At 46.0% G+C, this 20360-nt stretch overlaps 1 protein-coding gene across 3 annotated transcripts in view; it reads right to left on the bottom strand.

Moving 5' to 3' along the window:
• The window catches only part of ATPSCKMT (ATP synthase c subunit lysine N-methyltransferase), a 253072-nt gene that overhangs the window by 156722 nt on the left and 75990 nt on the right, over window positions 1-20360 (bottom strand). The window contains exons 6-7 of one of the 3 annotated variants that reach the window (XM_057710174.1): window positions 16795-16893; window positions 16626-16698 (exon numbers count right to left, since the gene is read on the bottom strand). The exons of the other annotated variants lie outside the window; for them this stretch is intronic. Coding sequence (XP_057566157.1) covers window positions 16641-16698; window positions 16795-16893 — 157 coding nt within the window. The 3' untranslated portion in view covers window positions 16626-16640. Of the gene's footprint in view, window positions 1-16625; window positions 16699-16794; window positions 16894-20360 lie in introns of those variants that run through there. 3 annotated transcript variants of the gene reach the window in all.

Raw genomic sequence — 20360 nt, 5'->3', positions numbered from 1 at the left:
TTGTTTTGTTGTTTTCTTACAGCTAAGAAAGCTTAGCTTATTTCTTTTCAATCTGTGTTGCTTTCTAATAAATGGTTCTAAATTCTCCTATGCATAGCACTATAACTTTATCTCACACCTTTATTTTTTTTTAATATTTTTTTAATTTATTTTTTTTTTATTAATTGGCTGCATTGGGTCTTCATTGCTGCACACGGCTTTTCTGTAGTTGCAGAGAGCAAGGGCTACTCTTCATTGCGGTGCACGGGCTTCTTATCGCAGTGGCTTCTCTTGTGGCAGAACATAGGCTCTAGGCGCGCAGGCTTCAGTAGTTGTGGTACGTGGGCTCAATAGTTGTGGCTAGCGGGCTCTAGAGCGCAGGCTCAGTAGTTGCGGTGCACAGGCTTAGTTGCTCCCTGGCATGTGGGATCCTCCCAGACCAGGGATCAAACCCGTGTCCCCTGAATTGGCAGGCGGATTCTTAACTACTGCACCACCATGGAAGCCCTATCTCACAACTTTATACACACACCTTTTACAGTCATTTGGTTTTTAAGTACTATAACTTCTGTTTTTATTTTTTCATTAAAACATGAATTGTTTAGGAGGTATTTTTTTAAAGAATTTCATTGAGATATAATTGACAATCAACTGCATATATTTAAAGCATACAATTTGATTTTTTTCTTATTATATGAGGTATTTTTTAATCAATACACGTGGGGAAATATTCCATGTTGTTGGTGGTGGATGCTGTCTCTATTGAATCTGAAGAATAAGGACTAAATGACTTCAACCCTGGGAAACTGCACATTTTCTTTGTGGCCCAGGACATGGTTAATTTTAATAAATTTTCCTATATATTTATTTAAAAGGAGCATACGCAGCTGAATGTAGCGTTAATTAAATTTTTCAAATCCTTGATATTCTTACTAATTATTCTTTTATTTGATCTGCCCATTTTTGAGAATTGTATTTGTTTCCTGTGGCTGCCGTAACAAATTACCACAAACTTAGTGGCTTAAAACAACAGAAGTGTACTCTCTCACAGTTCTAGAGACCCGACGTCCAAAATCAAGGTGTCAGCAGGGCCACGCTTCCTCCTGAGACCCTAAGAGACAAGCCGTTGTCCGCCTCTTCTAGATTCTGGGGGCTGTCCACACTCCTCGGCTGGAGGCCACCTCAACCCCAGTCTCTCCTTCCATCTTCATACGCCTTCTCCCCTGCACGTGTCTAATCTCCTTCTGCTTCTCTCTTATAAGAACACGTGCAATGCTGCTTAAAGCCCACCTGGGTAATCCAGGATGATCTCATCTCAAGACTCTTAATTATATTTGTGAATGCTCTTTACAAGCAAGGTAGTATTTAGAGGTTCTAGGCATTAGTCTGTAAACATACCTTAGGGCCACAACTCAGCCCACTACAAGAGGGGTATGTTAAAATCTTTCAGTTCTAAGTTGGTCCATTTCTCCTTACAATTCAAAGACATTTATCTGTAAATATTTCAAAGATGTGGTATTGGCGTATACAATGTCAAAACTATCACAACTCCTTGGCGCACTTTCACTTTATTAACATGAAATGTCTGTCTCTGTCCTTCTTAATACTTCTGATTTTGAGTTCTAATTTATCTGTGTGAATATTGCTACATTATCTTTTTTAATTAATTTTAAAACTTTCAGAGGCATTTTGTTTCAGCCTGATTTTTATTTCATCTTTATATCATCACAGCTGATAAATGTGGGCTTATCTCCGCCATGACAGCCTATTTCTCCTCTTCACCCCACTTTCTCTCGGCTCCTTTTGACCCCATCTTCCCCAAATCTGAATTCTGTCAGACTTTACCCCTCTGCACACCTTCGCCTCCGAAACCTTAGCCTCAGGTGTTTTCAAGCTCAATTACAACTCCCAGGGTACGTTTAGGTTCGTGAAGAATGCCGTAACTGCCCCCAAAGCGCACAAGTGACACTTCTTTCAAGCACAAGTTCTGAGAGCTGTGTGAGTGACCAGTTACTTTCCCATTTCGCCAGGACCCCACCATTATTTCCATGCTCTCAGCAACGAAACCTCTGGCTCAATATTTCAAGTGCACTTGCTATTTTACAATGCATCTGGTCACACTGTTCTTTTGTGGAAGAAAAATAACACGTTTCAAAGCATCCTGTAGACATAGCCAAAGAACACACTTTGAGAGTTAGTTAGGAAAGGGGCTCCGGTTTAAGGGCAGCTAATGGAAGGCGAACAAACCCCATCATTTGAAATCGTTTTGTCAATCACTGACTTTTTTTAACTAAGCTTGGGAAGATTTGATTCTGAAAAGGACAGAGTTACATAAGGGCACCAGTGTGCTGGGGAGAGCAGGGCCACAGAGGCTCTGCGAGTGTACCTCTTTGCCACCCGGAGCAAACATTCTTGGCTTAATTCAGCTGCAGCTGCTGAGCTAGTAAAATCCCAGAAAAGAAGGAACAGTGAATAAAGAGACAGAAATGAAAGAAGAAAGCGCAGCCAGGAGAATCTCCAGATAAGGCAGAGGCATTAGAGAGAAAGGGAATTTATAACCCAGAGAATACACTTAGCTGAGGCTTCTCACATTTCTACTATCTGTGTTAGAATCATCTGGGTTCAAATAAAAGAATGCCCTGTCCCAGTCATCATTCATGTTTCTTTTAAAGGCACACATTCCAGCATAGGCAATTTCGGTGGGAACTGAACTATTTATTTACTGGAGTCTTGCTTACGACGGTTGTATCAAGGCGAGAGAAAAGATCTGGCTTACACCGAACGCAGGGCTGGCTTCCTCTCTCCTACGACTCCAGAGGGGGCTCTGCTGGACCCAGAACGAGAGCGGGTTATAAAATCTCGGCAAGGCCGAGGGCAGCAGCGCTCCGCGAGGGAAGCCATAAACCAGATGGAAAGACATCCTCGTGCCAAACTTAGAACGAATCCTCAGGTCTGGGCTTTAAATCACTCTACGAACCCGTTTCCATGCCTATAAACATGCCCGGGTGACCGGGCATCCCTGAATTCAGAACTGCTAGGAGGCAAAGCCAGTAAGGTGGTTAGACAATCTGGCCACAGGAAGGGCTGGGTAGGAACCCAGTGTCCCTCCCCTGGAGACCACATGCCTCTGCCAGGTGATGAGAAGGGCCACAGGAAGAGGATGGGGCCTGGGAGGGCTCTGGTCCCCACCTGTCACCCCAGCTCCCTGAATGGCCCAGGCAGGACCTTTCTCGGGACCAGTATTTCCAACTGTGAGACCAAGGGGGAGCCCACCTGTGTCATCCAAGCATGGACACCAGAGCAGGTACTTCATGCAATCGACTGTCCATCTCACCCTAGAAATTCTCAGCAAGGGACAGAAGAGGAGACTAGTAAGGGCTTCCAGCTGCCTCCATCTTCAAGGAGCAAGGAGCTAAAGGCGCTGTTCCCTCCAGTTCTTTAGGTCCTTCCAGCATGTTCTCCAAACCTCTGTGGGAGGTGAGGCTATCTCTGGGGCCTCCTGTTCTTTCTACAGGTCCTCAGCCTCCTCCTCCGTAACCCTACCCAGGCAGTCAGGACCCAGATGTGCTCACCTGCTGCCCGAGTACCCCTCTGGTTCTGCCTCTCCAAGGAAGCCACGCCCTCACCCCAACCCCAGGAATCTGCCATCCACCTCCTTCTGCCGGGACTCATGTCCTGGGCCGCTAGAATGGACATTTGTCATTTGAACCAACTAAGCGTTCATCCCCTTTCTTACCGAACCCAGGTCTCCTTCCGAGGAATGGCCTCTCCCACCCCCAGCCTCACTGTGTGCTGTCGCGGTGAGTCAGTAAACACCAGTGCTGGCAAGTCCCTGGTGCTTCCTCCAGGAGGACAACCCCAGGTCTCTGGGGACACTGAGGAGGGCAAGGAGCCTCGTTCTGGCCAACTGCACGGGAGCTAAGAGGCCCATCTTCATAACTTTTGCCCTTCACCCCCCAACCCCGTCTGGATGCAGAGGCAGCCACGGCCTTGGACTCCACAAGGGGAGGAGCCTGGGCCCCTGAATCGCCATGTGGACCTTGCCCAGCAGCCAGGATGTCCTCAGTGGACTTTTACCAGAAACCAGCTTCCATCCAGTCACTGAAATGTGGGTCTTATTTGTTACATGAGCTAAAGCTTCCCTAAGCATCAAGGTAAACGGCGAGGACACCTGCAACATCACACGTGGAAGCATGGATGGTTCCAAAGGAGACGACTTCTCTGATGTCGTGTTCTGTTTTGCTCTGAGTGTCCACACTGACCGCTCCCCCGGCTCTGGTGGGGTCTCCATCCCACCTCCCTGCCACCAACAGGAAACTCAGTCCTGCTTTTATCTGAAGTCACAAACCCAAGACCGTGTCCTACAGCCCTGGGCTGCGGCCTCTGAGACGCAGCCCTCGCCCCCGGGGCTCCCCTTCCTGCTGGCCCTGATCGTGCCTCTTCCCAGGCTGCAGGCGTCATGACGCTTGTACTGACATTTTCTCAAAGGGCCTGAGGCTGGGTGGAGGGGGGACCTGGGGGAAGTTTGGGGAGCAACTCGGTGGGGAGGCGCCCCGGCAGCTGGATGGGCTGATTCGATGCAGGGAATCCGCCAAGGGTGGAAGCATCACCACCGCCCCCAGAGCCAGCGGGACTGGTTGGCTGTCTTCTTGCCTCCAGGTTTCGTGATGTTTAAAAGTCTAGCATTGCTCAGGCCTGTTTCTTGGTCAACATCTCTTTGTCGGACGTGTGGGTTTTCCCCAGCGAACTCGGAGGGTTGGTGCTACCCTTCAGCTCAGTGAAGCTCCTCTCCCGGGTCCTCCAGGTGACCAGGCGGCACCGCTTCCCTGCCCACCAGCCCCATGGGAAGGCTACTCCCTGTCCTCCTGCACTCCCTCTGCAGCTGGCCCTGCATCCCATCTCTTCTCTGAGGGACTCTCCAGCCCCAGGACCATGCACCCCAGGATGGACAGACGTGTTGCTTCCAGAACCTTCCCCGCTCTGGACGACAGATCTGCCAGGTTCTGCCATCCCCCCCTTCCCCACCCCCAGTCTCACCATTCTCAGGGCTTCCTCCCTCCACACTCACAGGACCTGATACCCTAAACACAGGCAGCGAGCCCATCACTAGAAAGGAGAGCTGCGTGTCCAGCGGTCCTTCAGTCAACATTTATTGAGCACCTACTGTGAACCCAGCAGAGCATGGGGACCTCAAGGATGGGGAGGCAGGCACCACCCCCGCCCTGGGGGAGCTACGGTCACCGAGAAGGACAGTTACTGCATGAGACAGTGAGGGCTTCATGGGGCCTCACACAGGGTGGGAAAGGGCTGGATGGGGTCAACTGTAGAGGGGAGGGAACTCAAGACTCCCACATACACAGCCAGTGGCCCCTCAAGTCCAAGGTGCCCTGGGCTGGCTGACTGTCAGCCTTCTGCCCTGCTTTGCAAGGCGGATTCAGTCAAACAATACACAGCTTGGTGTGACGCAACCATTGCCTTGGCCAGGGTCCCGGACAAGGCCTCTGGGTCCTTTCCAAACTCGGCCACCTCAGGTCCCCAGGCTGGAGGCCTTTTCACCTCCTGCGCTGCTGCCCGAGGGGCTGGGTCTCCCCAGACCCCCTTGTTTTCTGAGGCTCCCCGTAGTCAGCATTGCCTTCTTACATGGGAGAGTGTCTTGCACAGACCAAAGCTTTTCAAACCATCTGCGGGCAAAGGCCAGGTTCTTATTTCAATTCTGCCACACAGGGACACTTGTATACAATTAACAGTAAGAAATTCCTAGAAAAGTGGAAGGAAAAGAAAGACATACACAATATACACCTAAATTTTTTATTATTAGCCTCAACAGACAAAAAATTACTCTATCAAATCGCCATGAAAGTTTCTAAACACTCTCTGTTCTGCCCTTATCTCACTGCAGAGGGTACCACGTAGCTGTGTCTCTCATGGGCCACACACCACCTACTGTCTGTGGCTGCCTTGTGCTCCAGAAGCAGAGCTGAGTAGCAGAGATGAGCACTTCCTATCTGGCCTTTTACTGAGAAATGTTTGCCAACCCCGCCCGAGACAATTTCAGGGAACACCGTGCATCCATCCATCTCGGGACCACTGGTATCCTACTCGCTCACCTTCTCCAACAGTGGGACAATCAGATCAATAATAACAAGATAATAGTCACTGAGGATATTAGTCTCCTAGGGCTGCCGTAACTGCTTACCATAAACTAGAGGGCTTAAAACCACAGGAATGGATACGCTCACAGTCCTGAGAGCTGGAATCAAGGTGTCTCCAGGGCCAAGGTCCCTCCAGAGGCTCTAGGGGAGGATTTTTCCTTACCTCCTCCAGCCTCTCAAGGCTGCTGGCCTTCCTTGGCTTCTGGCTACATCACTCCAATCTCTGTCTCCTCACGGCATTCTTCTCTATGCATCTACCTTTTCCTCTTTTGCCTTTTACAAAGGCAACTGTCATTGGACTTAGGGACCACCTACATAATCCAGGATGATCTTGTCTCAAGATCTTCAACTAATGACACCACAATCACCCTTTCTCCAAATCAGGTCACCATCACAGGTCCCTGGGGTTACCACCTGGATTATCTTTACCTTTCAGGGAGGCCACCGTTCCGCCCACCACACACAGTGTTTCCTCTGTGCCGGGCGGTTCTCAGTTTAATCTCATCCTCACAACCCGTTTATGACTGTTGCTGGGGCGGCTGTTGTCCCCATTTAACAAACGAGCAAATCACGTCCCGGAGAGAGCACGAGGGGCAGACCCAGGAGTCAGGTCCAAGCAGCCCGGTCCGGAGCCCACCCCCGTGACCCCTGCGAACACCCCAGCCCCGGGCGCCATGCTGGCCATTCCCTGAGGCCCTTGTGTTCCCTGCACTGTGTGAGTGTCCTGTCCTTCACGCCTCACAACCACAGAGACGGTGGTGATGGACACCTGCACTTCACAGGTGAGGAAATAGACTCTCAGGTTGAGACGCAAGCCGCGCAGCTAACCAGGGGCAAGGTCAGGGCTCGAACCAGGTCCATCCGACCAGGCAGCTGCGCTCACATCGACTGTGCTCACCAGGACCGTGTGTGACCACAGGCCAAGCCCGGCGGCTCGGCCTCCTCCAGGCCTCTGCGTCTGCTGCATCCGCCCCAGGTGGGAAGCGGGGTGGGAGCAGCATGGCCCAGAGACACACGTCCTGCTCACGGTCCGCTGGCCAGAACCAGACTCACCCAAAGGGGCCTGCGGCACTAGACAATGGGCCTCCTCCCCACACGTAGTGAAACTATTTACAAAACCTTCAAAATTCTCAGGGTTTTGGCACATGGTAGGCATTGAGTAATTTTCAATGAGTAAATGAATGCAAGAATCAGTAAATGAACAAATGAGTGAAGTTAACTAGGGGAGGGTGAAGGTGCCTCCACAGTTGGTCAGCAGAGAGAGTGGGCAGGTGGAGGCCAAGCCACTGCTAACCCACATGCCGATTTCCTGCAAATTCTCCAGAGGCACCCCCTTCTTCAAAACTTTCATTTATTAAAAAGTCATCGTAATATACCAATCTTTGTTAGAACAAGACAGTTTACTGCCATCTGCTGTCGCAAAATAAACAAATCTGCCCTGTCCGTGATGTGAGTGGTGTCTCCTGGGAACGGGCACCACTGTGCAATGCACCACCAGAGGGGCAGACGTCTAATTTACAGACATCATGGTCGGGAAATGGGTCGACCAGATGCCCCAACGAGCAATCAGCCTCATGCCTGTGGACTAGGTTGTGCCATATTGGTTTCAAAGGTTTTCATGACATCAGGCTGCCAGAATGCTGATTTTGGAGATTCTCACTCATGTCAGACACAGGACAAGTTCAGGGTTCTGAGCTCCCGAAGGGTCACTGCTGACCCTTGGACTTGAGCCAAGTGTGCATCTGTGGATTGGCTCTTGCCCATCTGTGTTCCAACCACAGTCCTGCCTCTGGTCCCCAGCACCCAGGGGCAGCTGGGGTGGTGGCAGGTGTCCTTTACCCAGGCAGGCAGGGGGGTCATCCCATCTCTCCTGCAGTCCCATGCCATGTGGCAGGCAGTCCTAAGACACGGCTGCCCCTACCTCTTCGTAGGGTTTTCCAGACCATTGCCCCACAACACTGTGGGGCTTTGTAGACATCCTCTCCCACATACAGTCAACGTGGTAACATCACACTCTTCCGGACCAGTCTTTTTTTTTTTTTTTTTCCTATTAAACATGAGGGATTTTTTTAGCACTTTCAGGTCCACAGCAAAATTGAGCTAAAAGTACAGTGTTCCCACATACTCCCTTGCCCCACCCCAACACACACACAGCCTTCCCCACCATCAACACCCCTTTTGAACATTTTTATGTCCATTTTATTTTTTCACAAAGGAAAAATAAAATCAACATCACAACTTCACAAATGGGTGCAGAAAATTATGAAAACCACTGAGCACTTACAGTAATTCACATACACACACATGCACAGTGGCTGGGACATGCAGAATGCTATTTTTACAAACTATTCAGTTCTTGGACAATTCGGGACTTGTCAAGGTTCCCAGTTATCTGAGAATACCTAGTGGATCGTCTCTGGGATAACTCAAGAGACTGTCTGCAAAGCTTCAAGTTGACATTTTTACAAAAATAACAGTAAATCTACTGGGAATCCTTTATAGTAATACTTTCCTAGGTGAGTGCAGGATGAGGGATGGATACTCCCTGCATCAATGGACCACTCCTCTCCCCCCACCCTGCCCCTGGGTCGTGGAGAGTAAAGCTGTGATTGACACTGACAGACAGCACACCCTAAGAATGCAGTGATGAGCATCTAAAGGGTCAAAGATGCAGTTGGAAGATGTGCTGCTCTACCTTTATGCCATAAAATTAGTATATTTAACATGACCATAAAGCAGTTATCATCCAAGTGTTACCGCATTCTCTGGGGAAGGGTTGCACGTGTCATCATCATTGACAAAGCACAGTAACACCTCTGAGATTGTCCCTGGAAGCCAGCAATCCCGGACAGCCCAAGGGACGGTGCATATGGTGAGTGGCATAGTGCAGCCTGCCCTCAGTTAGGTGGGCCAGGAAACGGCACAGGCAAGATGAGCCGTACTGTTTCAATACAAACAGGTTCCAAAGAGCGCTGTGCTGTGAGTGACCATGAGGCGGGGGATGAGGAATAATCACAGGGACTGGGGCCTTTGGCCATCAATTCAATGAAGGGATGGTCCCTGGACCTCAACAGGAAGAGATGGTGCCTGAAGAGGAGGAAGCACCTTCACATGCCCTGATTGGAGAATAGATAAGTACATAAGCATCTCTTCTCTACCCATGATTCTAAATCTTCACTGATAAATCAATACACCTCAATGGGCCCGTACATTTTTTAACACGTTTCAATCAAATTATTGACATGGCCAGAGGCCCCACAAAAGAATATTTGCCGAGGATCCCACACAACCCAGGGGAGGCCCTGGTAAACACCGTGGTGAATACTGCTTGATGGGCCTAAGGAAAAGGAATTAACGGGCTCACAGATGAGAGCTGGGAGAAGCCAAGAGTGTACATCAGAGGAAAATGAAGAATGTGATCATAAGAAGGGGATTTTTAAAAATAATAACAATAAAGAATTGGTAGTATGCTTTCCAGCTAAGAATGGTTATGTTGTCCCTATGTCTTATATTTTGGACAGAGGAGAGGAAAATCAGCTCTACACCTCATCAGAAAATAAATACATTGAGATTTAGATACACGCGACCAGGATGTTTTCCTCTCCAATAATATATCACTAACCAGGCCAACAGAACCAATAGAGACATTAACGTAGGTTTAAATAAGTGTATCTCCTAGGCAGATCCTTAAATTCCTTTAATTTTACATTAGGATATAAAATCGCTGATTCTAATGGGTTAGTAAACACATAGTCCTTCCGAAGCCCCACTGACAAAAACACAACACAGGCAGAGGGAGATATACTGTTATTTCTGCTCTGGCTGTATTTCCATTTCCTAATAACAATAATGAACTTGAAGCACTGTATTTGCATACAGATAGGTCTTGATTCCTGTTTTGCTACGGCTGTACAGTCACGCATGTCACTGACGTGCACTTCCCAGCCTCAAAACATAATCTAAAGACCACTTTATGGAGAGCCAAATTACAGCACTGCGCTTAAAGCATTAGGGCTGAGGCTTTTCCCAAATTTGCTGGCAACAGGGCGAGGGTCTATGGCACAGAAAAGCCCATCACGACGTCCTGAGCTGTCACAGCTCATGGATTCTGGCTGTTCTCCACATTTCTTAATGCCCCGCCCCCATCCACGGTACACTGCCACCCATTCCATTCCCAAGCCTTACCACTGCCCCTCCCTCTATCCCCGCTCCTTGCTCAATGACCACTGGGGCCACGCACAGCGCTGAGTGCTGGCGCAGATACAGTAATGCACAGGGCCTACCTTCCCGCAGCTCAGTCTACTTAGGCCGCCTGGCAGACAGGTAAGGGCAATACCATGTGAATATCGGTGCATTCCTGTCGCCGTGAAACACAGAGAAAGGAACGTCTGCCGCTGCCCACTTGGAACCAAGCCTTGGTCAACGCACGACGGGATGGGGTGTGAGAGATGGAATCCCCGGCAGGTGTAAAAGCACAGAGCCGTGTTTAAAAACAAAACAAGGAGAAAAAGATGGCGGCGAAGTAGAGAGACGTGGAGTGCATCCCTCTCCACAGATGCATTGGGAATGCACGGAAGGACACAGTCATTCCCACAGAGAACCAGCTGAACACCAGCAGACGGCCTCGGACACCGGAAAGGGCTGCGGAGAACCTGACATAGCCGACTGAATATTCGTCTACTCCAATACTTGGACATTAGTCTGAGGCTTGGACAGTCTTCTATAAACACCACTATCACCAGGACAAGCAACCCCAAAAGCTTGGACAACCATGAGGAAACAAAGAAACACCATGCAGGCAAAGGAACAGGAAAAAAACCCACAAGACCAAATAAATGAGGAGGAAATAGGAAAAATGCCTGAAAAAGAATTTAGAGTAATGATAGTAAAAATGATACAAAATCTCGATAACAAATTAGAGAAAGTACAAGAAACAGTTCATAAGAACTCAGAAAAACAAACAGCAATGGATAACAAAATAACTGAAATTAAAAATACTCTAGATGCTCTAACCAGCAGAATGACTGAGGCAGAAGAACGAATAAGTGAGTTGGAAGATAGAGTGGAAGAAATAAACGCCACAGAGCAGGAAAAAGATAAAAAAATAAAAAGACTAGAAGACAGCCTCAGAGACCTCAGTGATAACCTTAAACGTACCAACATTCGAATTATAGGCATCCCAGAAGAAGAATAAAACAAGAAAGGGTCTGTGAAAATATTTGAAGAGGTTCTAGTGGAAAACTTCCCCAACATGGGAAAGGAAATAATTAACCAAGTCCAAGAAGCACAGAGAGTCCCATACAGAATAAACCCAAGGAGAAATACACCAAGACACATATTAATCAAACTAACGACAATTCAACACAAAGAAAAAATATTAAAAGCAGCAAGAGAAAAGCAACAAACAACATATAAGGGAAAACCCATCAGGATAACAGCTGACCTTTCTACAGAAACTCTGCAGGCCAGAAGGGAATGGCAGGATATACTGAAAGTCCTGAAAGAGAGAAACCTACAGCCAAGAATACTCTACCCAGCAAGAATCTCATTCAGATTTGAGGGAGAAATCAAAAGCTTTCCAGACAAGCAAAAGTTAAGAGAATTCAGCACCACCAAACCAGCCTTACAACAAGTGCTAAAGGAACTTCTCTAAGTAGGAAACACAAGAAAAGGAAAACACCTACAAATACAAACCCAAAACAATTAAGAAAATGGTAATTGGAACACACATGTCAATAATCACTTTAAATGTAAATGGATTAAATGCTCCAACCAAAAGACACAGACTGGCTGAATGGATACAAAAACAAGACCCTTCTATATGCTGCCTACAAGAAACCCACTTCAGACCAAGGGATACATATAGACTGAAAGTAAAGGGATGGAAAAAGATATTCCATGCAAATGGAAGTCAAAAGAAAGCTGGAGTAGCAATACTCATATCAGACAAATTAGACTTGAAAGTAAAGACTATTAAAAGAGACAAGGAAGGACACTACATAATGATCAAGGGATCCATCCAAGAAGAACATATCACAATGGTAAATATCTATGCCCCCAATATAGGAGCACCTCAATACATAAGACAAATGCTAACAGCTATAAAAGGGGACATCGACAGTAACACAATTATAGTGGGAGACTTGAATACCCCACTTACATCAATGGACAGATCATCCAAACAGAAAATAAATAAAGACACACAAGCTTTACCCACCTCCTAGAATCATGGAAATAAAATCAAGAATAAACGAATGGGACCTCATGAAACTTAAAAGCTTTTGCACAGCAAAAGAAACCATAAACAAGACTAAAAGGCAACCCTCAGAATGGGAAAAAATAATTGCCTATGAAACAACGGACAAAGGATTAACCTCCAAAATATACAAGCAGCTCATGCAGCTTCATACCAAAAAAGCAAATAACCCAATCCACAAATGGGCAGAAGACCTAAATAGACATTTCTCCAAAGACGACATACAGATGGCCAACAAACACATGAAAAGATGCTCAACATCACTAATCATCAGAGAAATGCAAGTCAAAGCCACAATGAGGTATCACCTCACACCAATCAGAATGGCCATCATCACAAAGTCTGGAAACAACAAATGTTGGAGAGGGTGTGGAGAAAAGGGAACTCTCCTGCACTGTTGGTGGGACTGTAAGTTGGTACAGCCACTATGGAAAACAATTTGGAGGTTCCTTAAAAAACTACAAATAGAACTACCCTATGATCCAGTAATCCCACTCCTGGGCATATACCCAAAGAAAACCATAATCCCAAAAGAAACTTGTACCATAATGTTTATTGCAGCACTCTTTACAATAGCCAGGACATCGAAGCAACCGAAATGCCCATCAACAAATGAATGGATACAGAAGATGTGGCATATATATACAATGGAATATTACTCAGCTATAAAAAGGGATGAGATGGAGCTATATGTAATGAGGTGGATAGAACTACAATCTGTCATACAGAGTGAAGTAAGTCAGAAAGAGAAAGACAAATATTGTATGCTAACTCACATATACGGAATCTAAAAATGGTACTGATGAACTCAGTGACAAGAACAGGGAAGCAGATACAGGGAATGGACTGGGAACTCGAGGTATGGGAGGGGGCGGGGGGTGAAGGGGAAACTGAGAAGAAGCGGGAGAGTAGTACAGACATATATATACTACCAACTGTAAAATAGTCAGTGGGAAGTTGTTGTATAACAAAGGGAGTCCAACTCGAGGATGGAAGATGCCTTAGAGGACTGGGGCAGGGAGGGTGGGGGGGACTCGAGGGGGGGGCGTCAAGGAAGGGAGGGAATATGGGGATATGTGTATAAAAACAGTTGATTGAACCTGGTGTACCCCCCAAAAAAATAAAATAAAATAATAATAAAAAAAAAACAAAACAAAACAAAACAAACTCACAAATGCACAGCTTTCTCAGGAAACAGGGGCACGGTGGCAGGGGGCGTGGCTGAATTGTAAGGCAGGGGAAGGGGTCGGAAAGTCACGGCCAAATGATAAACATTCTTTACTATGAATCCAGGAGTTCACCCTGCAGGCAGCTGAGGGCCACCAAAGAGGTGTTATGGGTTTTGTTGGTAGTTGGTTGTTGCTGCTGGTGTTGCTTCCTTGCGTAGGAAGGAGAGATGATAAGAAGTGTAGTTTATAGAGCAGCAATGTGGAGCATGACTGTGATGGGGGTGGAAAAGAGGAAGAACAGAGGAGACCAGCTCAAGGCCACCACCCCTGTATTTAAGCACCAACCCCAAGTTCTGAGTGGAGGTGATAGACAGAGATCCAGGGCTGTGAGTGATATTTAAGAAGAGGATTCGCCAAGGACTTGGTGTCCAAATGGATGTGAGGAAGAAGAGAGTGAAGAATGGCCACAAGTTTCTACCTTGAGTAAACAGACAAAAACTAATGTCATTTTTTAAAATTCAAGAACGTCAAAGAAAAAACAGCTTTGAGGGGCTCAGAATAATTTTGACTTTGGCCCTGACTTTTGGCTATCCACGTGGAGAGGTCCAAAGGTCAAACTAAGGCAAACTAGACTGAGAGTGTGGAATTTGCATGGGTCCCAAGGAAGGGGTGAGGAGGACACAAGCATGAGGCAGGGGTCTTGCCAAAGGAAGCCAAAGCTGAGACCCCTCCCCGCAAAGGGAAAGACTGGGTTAAAGACCTTAAGGAAGGCCTGGAGATAAAGTCTGTGAAAGTCAAGTGCTGTCAGCCAAGGGCTGAACCCAGGAGAAAGCATCAGGGGTCATGGGCCTTGGAGAAACCGGACTTTCTGCAGGTCACAGAGCAAGGTCATGAGTGAAGGAAGGAGGTTCTGGGGCCTGTCACACCTGGGGTTGGCTTTACCACATTGCGTGTGGGTGGGACGAGTTCACCTGAAGATGTATTAATAAGATGCATTTTGCACCCCTAAAGGACAAGTGGAAAGATGGGTCTAGAATTCAGGAGGAAAGTCAGAGACATAGGGATGACTCCAGTAGTTCACACAGTAACTGAAGAAAATGCACAATGTACAGCTGGGCCCCCAGGAAAGCCTTCTCCACAATCTGGGGCTGGCCTCCAGCTGGGCAGCCCAGAAGCTTGATCTGTGTAGAGTGTCAGAGGATGTGGGTCTGGGATGCTGACTCACGCTAACCAAGCAATGGCAAGTGCAACTACACCCAGACTTAATCAATTCACAACGTGAAATACAACCGTTGAGTGGCCTAAAGCCCCTGTTTAGGGTAGCCATTGCATTCTCTGTCTATGAGCGATTACTTGCTGAGCAGGGAGTTAGGCCCTGTGAACTACGTGGTCTCCTGTGTGGTGGGAACAGATGGGTGGTCTGGTGTGCCCGTAGCCTCCAGGTGCTCCCACCTGGGCGCACCTGACAGGCATGGCGAGTATTAGTCTGGTTCTTGTCTCCTTTCTCTTTGTTCCCCTCCAGATGAGGTCTCTGCTCTCTCTCCATGAAATCACTCCCCAAGTCCTACCCTATCACTCCAGCCTCAAGAGTCTTCCATGCTCCCTAGTACCAAAGAATGGAGTGCAAATGCTGTCCCGAGGCCATCCAGGGTCGGGCCACATCCCACCTTTCCAGACTCACCTCCTTCAATGTGATCGCCCACGTCTATCCCCTAGAGAAGGCAGTTAGTTGTTGCATCCCTGTCTCCTGCTCATTCCGTGAGCCCTGAGTCCTCATTTGGGTGGTACTAGTGATGACCGTCCACATCAGTTGAGCCCCTTCTCTGCTCCAGGCACCATGCTAAGGGCTGCTGAATACCTACTGGTCCATCTAGTCCTCAACCCTGGGATGTTATACAAGCCTTCAAACCCAGCCCTGAGCCTGGAGTCTGCACTCTCAAAGATTCCTCCACATGTAACTTACATGGTTCGCACAGCACAATGTTTGTCTAGTCAACACACGAGTAGTTTACATTTGTACTATGAAAAAACATGGATTAGAATCACGAAAGTAAGTCCCTTAAAGTTAAATGCTTTAGGACTTCCCTGGTGGTACACTGGTTAAGAATCTGCCTGCCAATGCAGGGGACACGGGTTTGATCCCTGGTCCGGGAAGATCCCGCATGCCACGGAGCAACTAAGCATGTGTGCCACAACTATTGAGCCTGTGCTTTAGAGCCCATGAGCCACAACTATTGAGCCTCTGTGCCACAATTACTGAAGCCCACATGCCTAGAGCCCGTGCTCTGCAACAAGATAAGCCATCGCAAGGAGAAGCCCCCGCACTGCAATGAAGAGTAGCCCCAGCTCTCCACAACTGCAGAAAGCCCGTGCGTAGCAATGAAGAACCAATGCAGCAATAAATAAATAAATTTATTTTTAAAAAATTAAATGCTTTACTCTTTTAAAACCCCAATATTTTCCCTTACAATAAAATGCGATTGTCAGGACTGCTTGCCTAATTTTATTTATTTATTGAATTTTTCGGCCGCGCCACAGGGCTTGCAGGATCTTAATTCCCCGAGCAGGGATTGAACCTGAGCTCACAGCAGTGAAAGTGCTGAGTCCTGACCGCCAGGGAAATACCTCTTTCCTAATTTTAAAACCCATATTTAATTTACTCTGCACACATCTCCATGGAGGTGTAAGATTGCATTTCTGTTCAAACATTCTTCATTCAGACTGCTCTGCCCCCAGATCCCCAAAGTAGTCTGAAGTGACAAGGCTTTACTACGTGACGCGATCTCCCGCTGCCACGCAGCATCACGTAGGGGTTAAGGGTCTTGACTTCAGTTTGCCCTCTTGAGTGTAAACACTGGCTCTACCACAAAATCACTGGGTGATCTCAGGCAGTTAATTAACCTCTCTGACCCACACTTCTGCATCAGTTAAATCGGGGTGATCGTCATGGCTCATCCACCCATCACTGGTGAGGTCCACAGACAACCTGGGTATGGGACGGCATAGAGTAATCACTCAATAAGCGCCAGCAGTTACTATCCTATCGTATGTTCTGAAGACTTGGTTGAATATTTTATTTGTATCTTAAAAAGGGATATAAAGCTGTCTTTGAGCAATTCTAGTCAAGAAACTCTTGGGAAAACTGTAAAAGATAAATAAATAAATACATACATACATACATACATACATACAAAATTAAGTTAAAGTAAAATAAAATAAGATCAAATCACAGACTTACTTCGGACAGATGGCCCATCTCTTTGTTTTCTCCCGTGTGGCTCTCTTGGAAGAGGGAGCACCGTGCATTTGTGCCACAATCAGCAGCCCTGACTCATTGCTAAAAGAGAGGAAAGCTCAGGACTCTAAATTCTCAACCTTTCAGACAGTCTCACCATTTTCTAAACATTGCACCAACATCATGAAATACTTTAAAATCAATAAAAATAGATCCAGCTGCGGAAGGCGATTATTCATACATTATCTGAAAACAATAAGGTAAAATATACTTTCATTCAACTTTCAGGATTTTATGCATTACAGGTGAGTTTTATTTTTAACTAACTTTCCCCCTCTTTCTTCTCTTTTTGCTCCAGTTGTTAGTTTCAGAGGGTCAGAGAGAGTTCAGTTGTAGAGAGAAAGTACTAAGTGCTGAATGGCTCTGTCAGGCTCCTGTATTTAAGGAGACAGAATTGCATATTACAAGAAAATGATTGTTGAGCTACCTTTTCATTAACAATTTGTCTAAAAGGAGACAGACTTAACTGCTTCTATTGAAGTTGGGAAGCAACAAATTGAACGTGCTCCGTAAGGATTATGTCATACTTCAAACATATGGTGAGCTACAAACACCAAGACCGCGCATTTGGAAACACTGGTGGGTTCCCTGTTGTTTGGTGGCTGTTTAATTGAATGGCCATAAATACTTCCAAAAAAACCAGGAACTTGTCATTACCTGCACATTCTCAAGTGAAATACTGTAACGATTTTCTTTTATATATATTTTTGGCCCCTGACACATCACAGAAAAATTTCTTTGGGGGACCTATACTGAAGTTTACTAAGCAAACATTAGCTACAAAATACATCCCAGGTCAGCACTTGTAACGGGTTTCCAGGTGAGAGCACAGAGGAGACCACCAAAGGTGAGGCGGGGAAAACTTCTGAATGAGCCCAGGGTTAATGCGTAAAAGCCTTCACCAAGTGCGCACTGAGATTGAAGCCGGGGCAAACAGTTTGACTAAGTTGCTTCCACATTGGTCTACAGAACAGGAAGTCCAGTTGTTCCCCATCCTCACCCCATAATGTTCTAAATGAAATACTCTACCTTTTCAACACACCCAGTGATAACATTAACTTGCACTGTCATAACTTATATGGCCAACAAGCATACAACAGGTGAAAATCCCAGGTCCCCAGCTGTGGTTTATTCCATTGTATCTCTGAGACACGTGTCCACCAGGAAATCCATGCTTGCTCAGTCATGGAAACATTACTTATTAATGTATGTAAGTTCAAGTGCTCCATGCCAAAACAGCAATTCTGTTTTCCTACTTAATAGAAAGAGATCACTAATTACTGCAGGGGGGGAAAAACATACTGAAAAAAAAGCCTAATTCCACACAGAACAAAGGAAAACCACAGAGGCCACACTGGACAAAGCTGGTGCCAAGGGTCGGCTATGGAAGAAGCAGAACACCACTAGGGAGGAGGAGGGGAGAATTGTTTTCTAACGAATTTTCAAAGGTAAGATACTGTAGCAGGTTAATAAGACTGTTGTCTCATCATGCAGAAAAACACTAGAGCAGCTGTCCTCGAACCCTTTTGATAACAAGCATTTTTTAACTACCCCTTTACTGTCTCAAGATAGAATTCATACAAAATATAGTCTATAATAACACTCATTAAGGTGGCTCCTATCAAAAAAAAAACAGAAAATAGTAAGTGTTGGCGAGGATGCGGAGAAATTGGAACCTTTGTGCACTGTTGGTGGGAATGTAAAACGCTGCAGCCACTGTGAAAGGTAGTGTGGAGTTTCCTCAAAAAATGTAAGTAGGATTACCATATGATCCAGCAATGCCACCCTGGGTATTCATCCAAAGGAACTGAAAGCAGGATCTCATGTTCATAGTAGCATTATTCATAATAGCCAAGAGGTAGAAATAACCCAAATGTCCATTGACAATGAATGGAAATACAAAATGTTGTCTGTACACACAATGGAATATTATTCTGCCTTAAAAAGGAAGGACATTCTGTCACATGTTACAACACAGATGACCCATGAGGACACTAAGTGAAATAACTCACAAAAAGACAAATTCTGCATGATTCCACTTATAGGAGGTACATAAAGTAGTCAGATTCAGAGAAACAGAAAGTAGAATGATGGTTAACAGTGGTTGTTGTTTAATGGCTATAGAGTTTCAGTTTTGCAAGATGAAAAAGTTCTGAAGATAATATAAAATGTATCTAATATATATGCATCCTAATGCAAACATAATTTTAAAAATAATCATCACAGTGCCCTAAAACTGTAATAAGAAGTGGAAAATAAATTTGCAATAAAATGTACATATATTTCAACACAGAAAAGCTCAGCGAATGCAACACACATTAGGAGATAACGCAGTAGCCAGATGCTTGCTCCTGTCCTCAGAAACTTCACGAACATGAAAGCCACAGAGGAGCGGGGACAGACGGAGGTGACTACACTGGTAAGCCAGCCACTGCAAGTGACTCTCCAGCTCTCAGTCAAGTTCCAAGCGAAACGATTATGGTGGCTGCCTTCAGAAAACTTAGAGCACTTCACACCTGCGCATGTGCAAAACAGAGTGTTTTCACCCGTACGAAAGTCCCATGGCAGGAAGCAACGAGAGACCACAAATGTGCATCACTCACCAGCCCGGAGCGTCCACCCGACACGTGTGATGCATTCAATAACCATTTTGTTTAATGAACGAGTATATGAAAGAAAAGGAACCTGGGATTTCTACTCTCTGTTTCCTTGCTTTTCATAATCCCAACACAACCCATGCAAAGGAAAATCCTTCCAAATGTAAAAGACAAGATGTAATCTTTGTCCTTCTTACATAGCTTCTTAGAGACTGTCATTGAAGACACAGGCTGGCATCGAGAAAGTTCTCTGGAATGAATGGCACGCTGAATGCTGTGGTTTCACCCAAAGTATCACGGGCTAGAGTTCTCTTCCTGCGGATGATGTGTTCAAAGGATGGTGATGACAAAAAGGATATTAGGAAGCTCTTTCTGCAGAACATGTGGGCTAATTTCCCACATTCTTTCCCCTTGAACAGGGCAGTGGTTCCCTTGCTCAGTAACTCTGTGTTTCCTTAAGCAGCGCTGGGCGTGGGCTTAGTCGATGTTCACCGGTAGAAACCATGTGATGTGTGGTTGTAATTGTTCAAATCGTAAATACTGTAAACCCAAACATCTACTGCATTGCTTTGTTGTTTTTAGATCATTCTTCCCAAGATTTCAAGGCTTATGTAAATTTCGAGATGAACCATTACATTTCCTGCATGTAAATTTTGAAATTCTGGTGATTGCTTGGGTTGTGGTATCCACTTGACTGCACACTTTCTAACGCATCAGTGAGAAGATCCCAGGAGCACCAAACACAATTAGAAACCTACTCTTTGCTCAAAAAAGAAAAAAATAGTAACTAACTTAAATAGTCTAGGTAAATCACCTTTTAGTAAATAAATATTTAATTTTAAAAAAATTAAAACCAAAAGAGACAAAAGAAAAAGAAAGAAAATTCCATGGGACATTTGAAAGCCTGGCAGG

Source organism: Hippopotamus amphibius, chromosome 15, assembly GCF_030028045.1.
Source record: "Hippopotamus amphibius kiboko isolate mHipAmp2 chromosome 15, mHipAmp2.hap2, whole genome shotgun sequence".
Taxonomy (NCBI): domain Eukaryota; kingdom Metazoa; phylum Chordata; class Mammalia; order Artiodactyla; family Hippopotamidae; genus Hippopotamus; species Hippopotamus amphibius.
The sequence above is the reverse complement of the archived record's forward strand: the minus strand, read 5'-3'. Positions and strand labels throughout refer to the sequence as shown.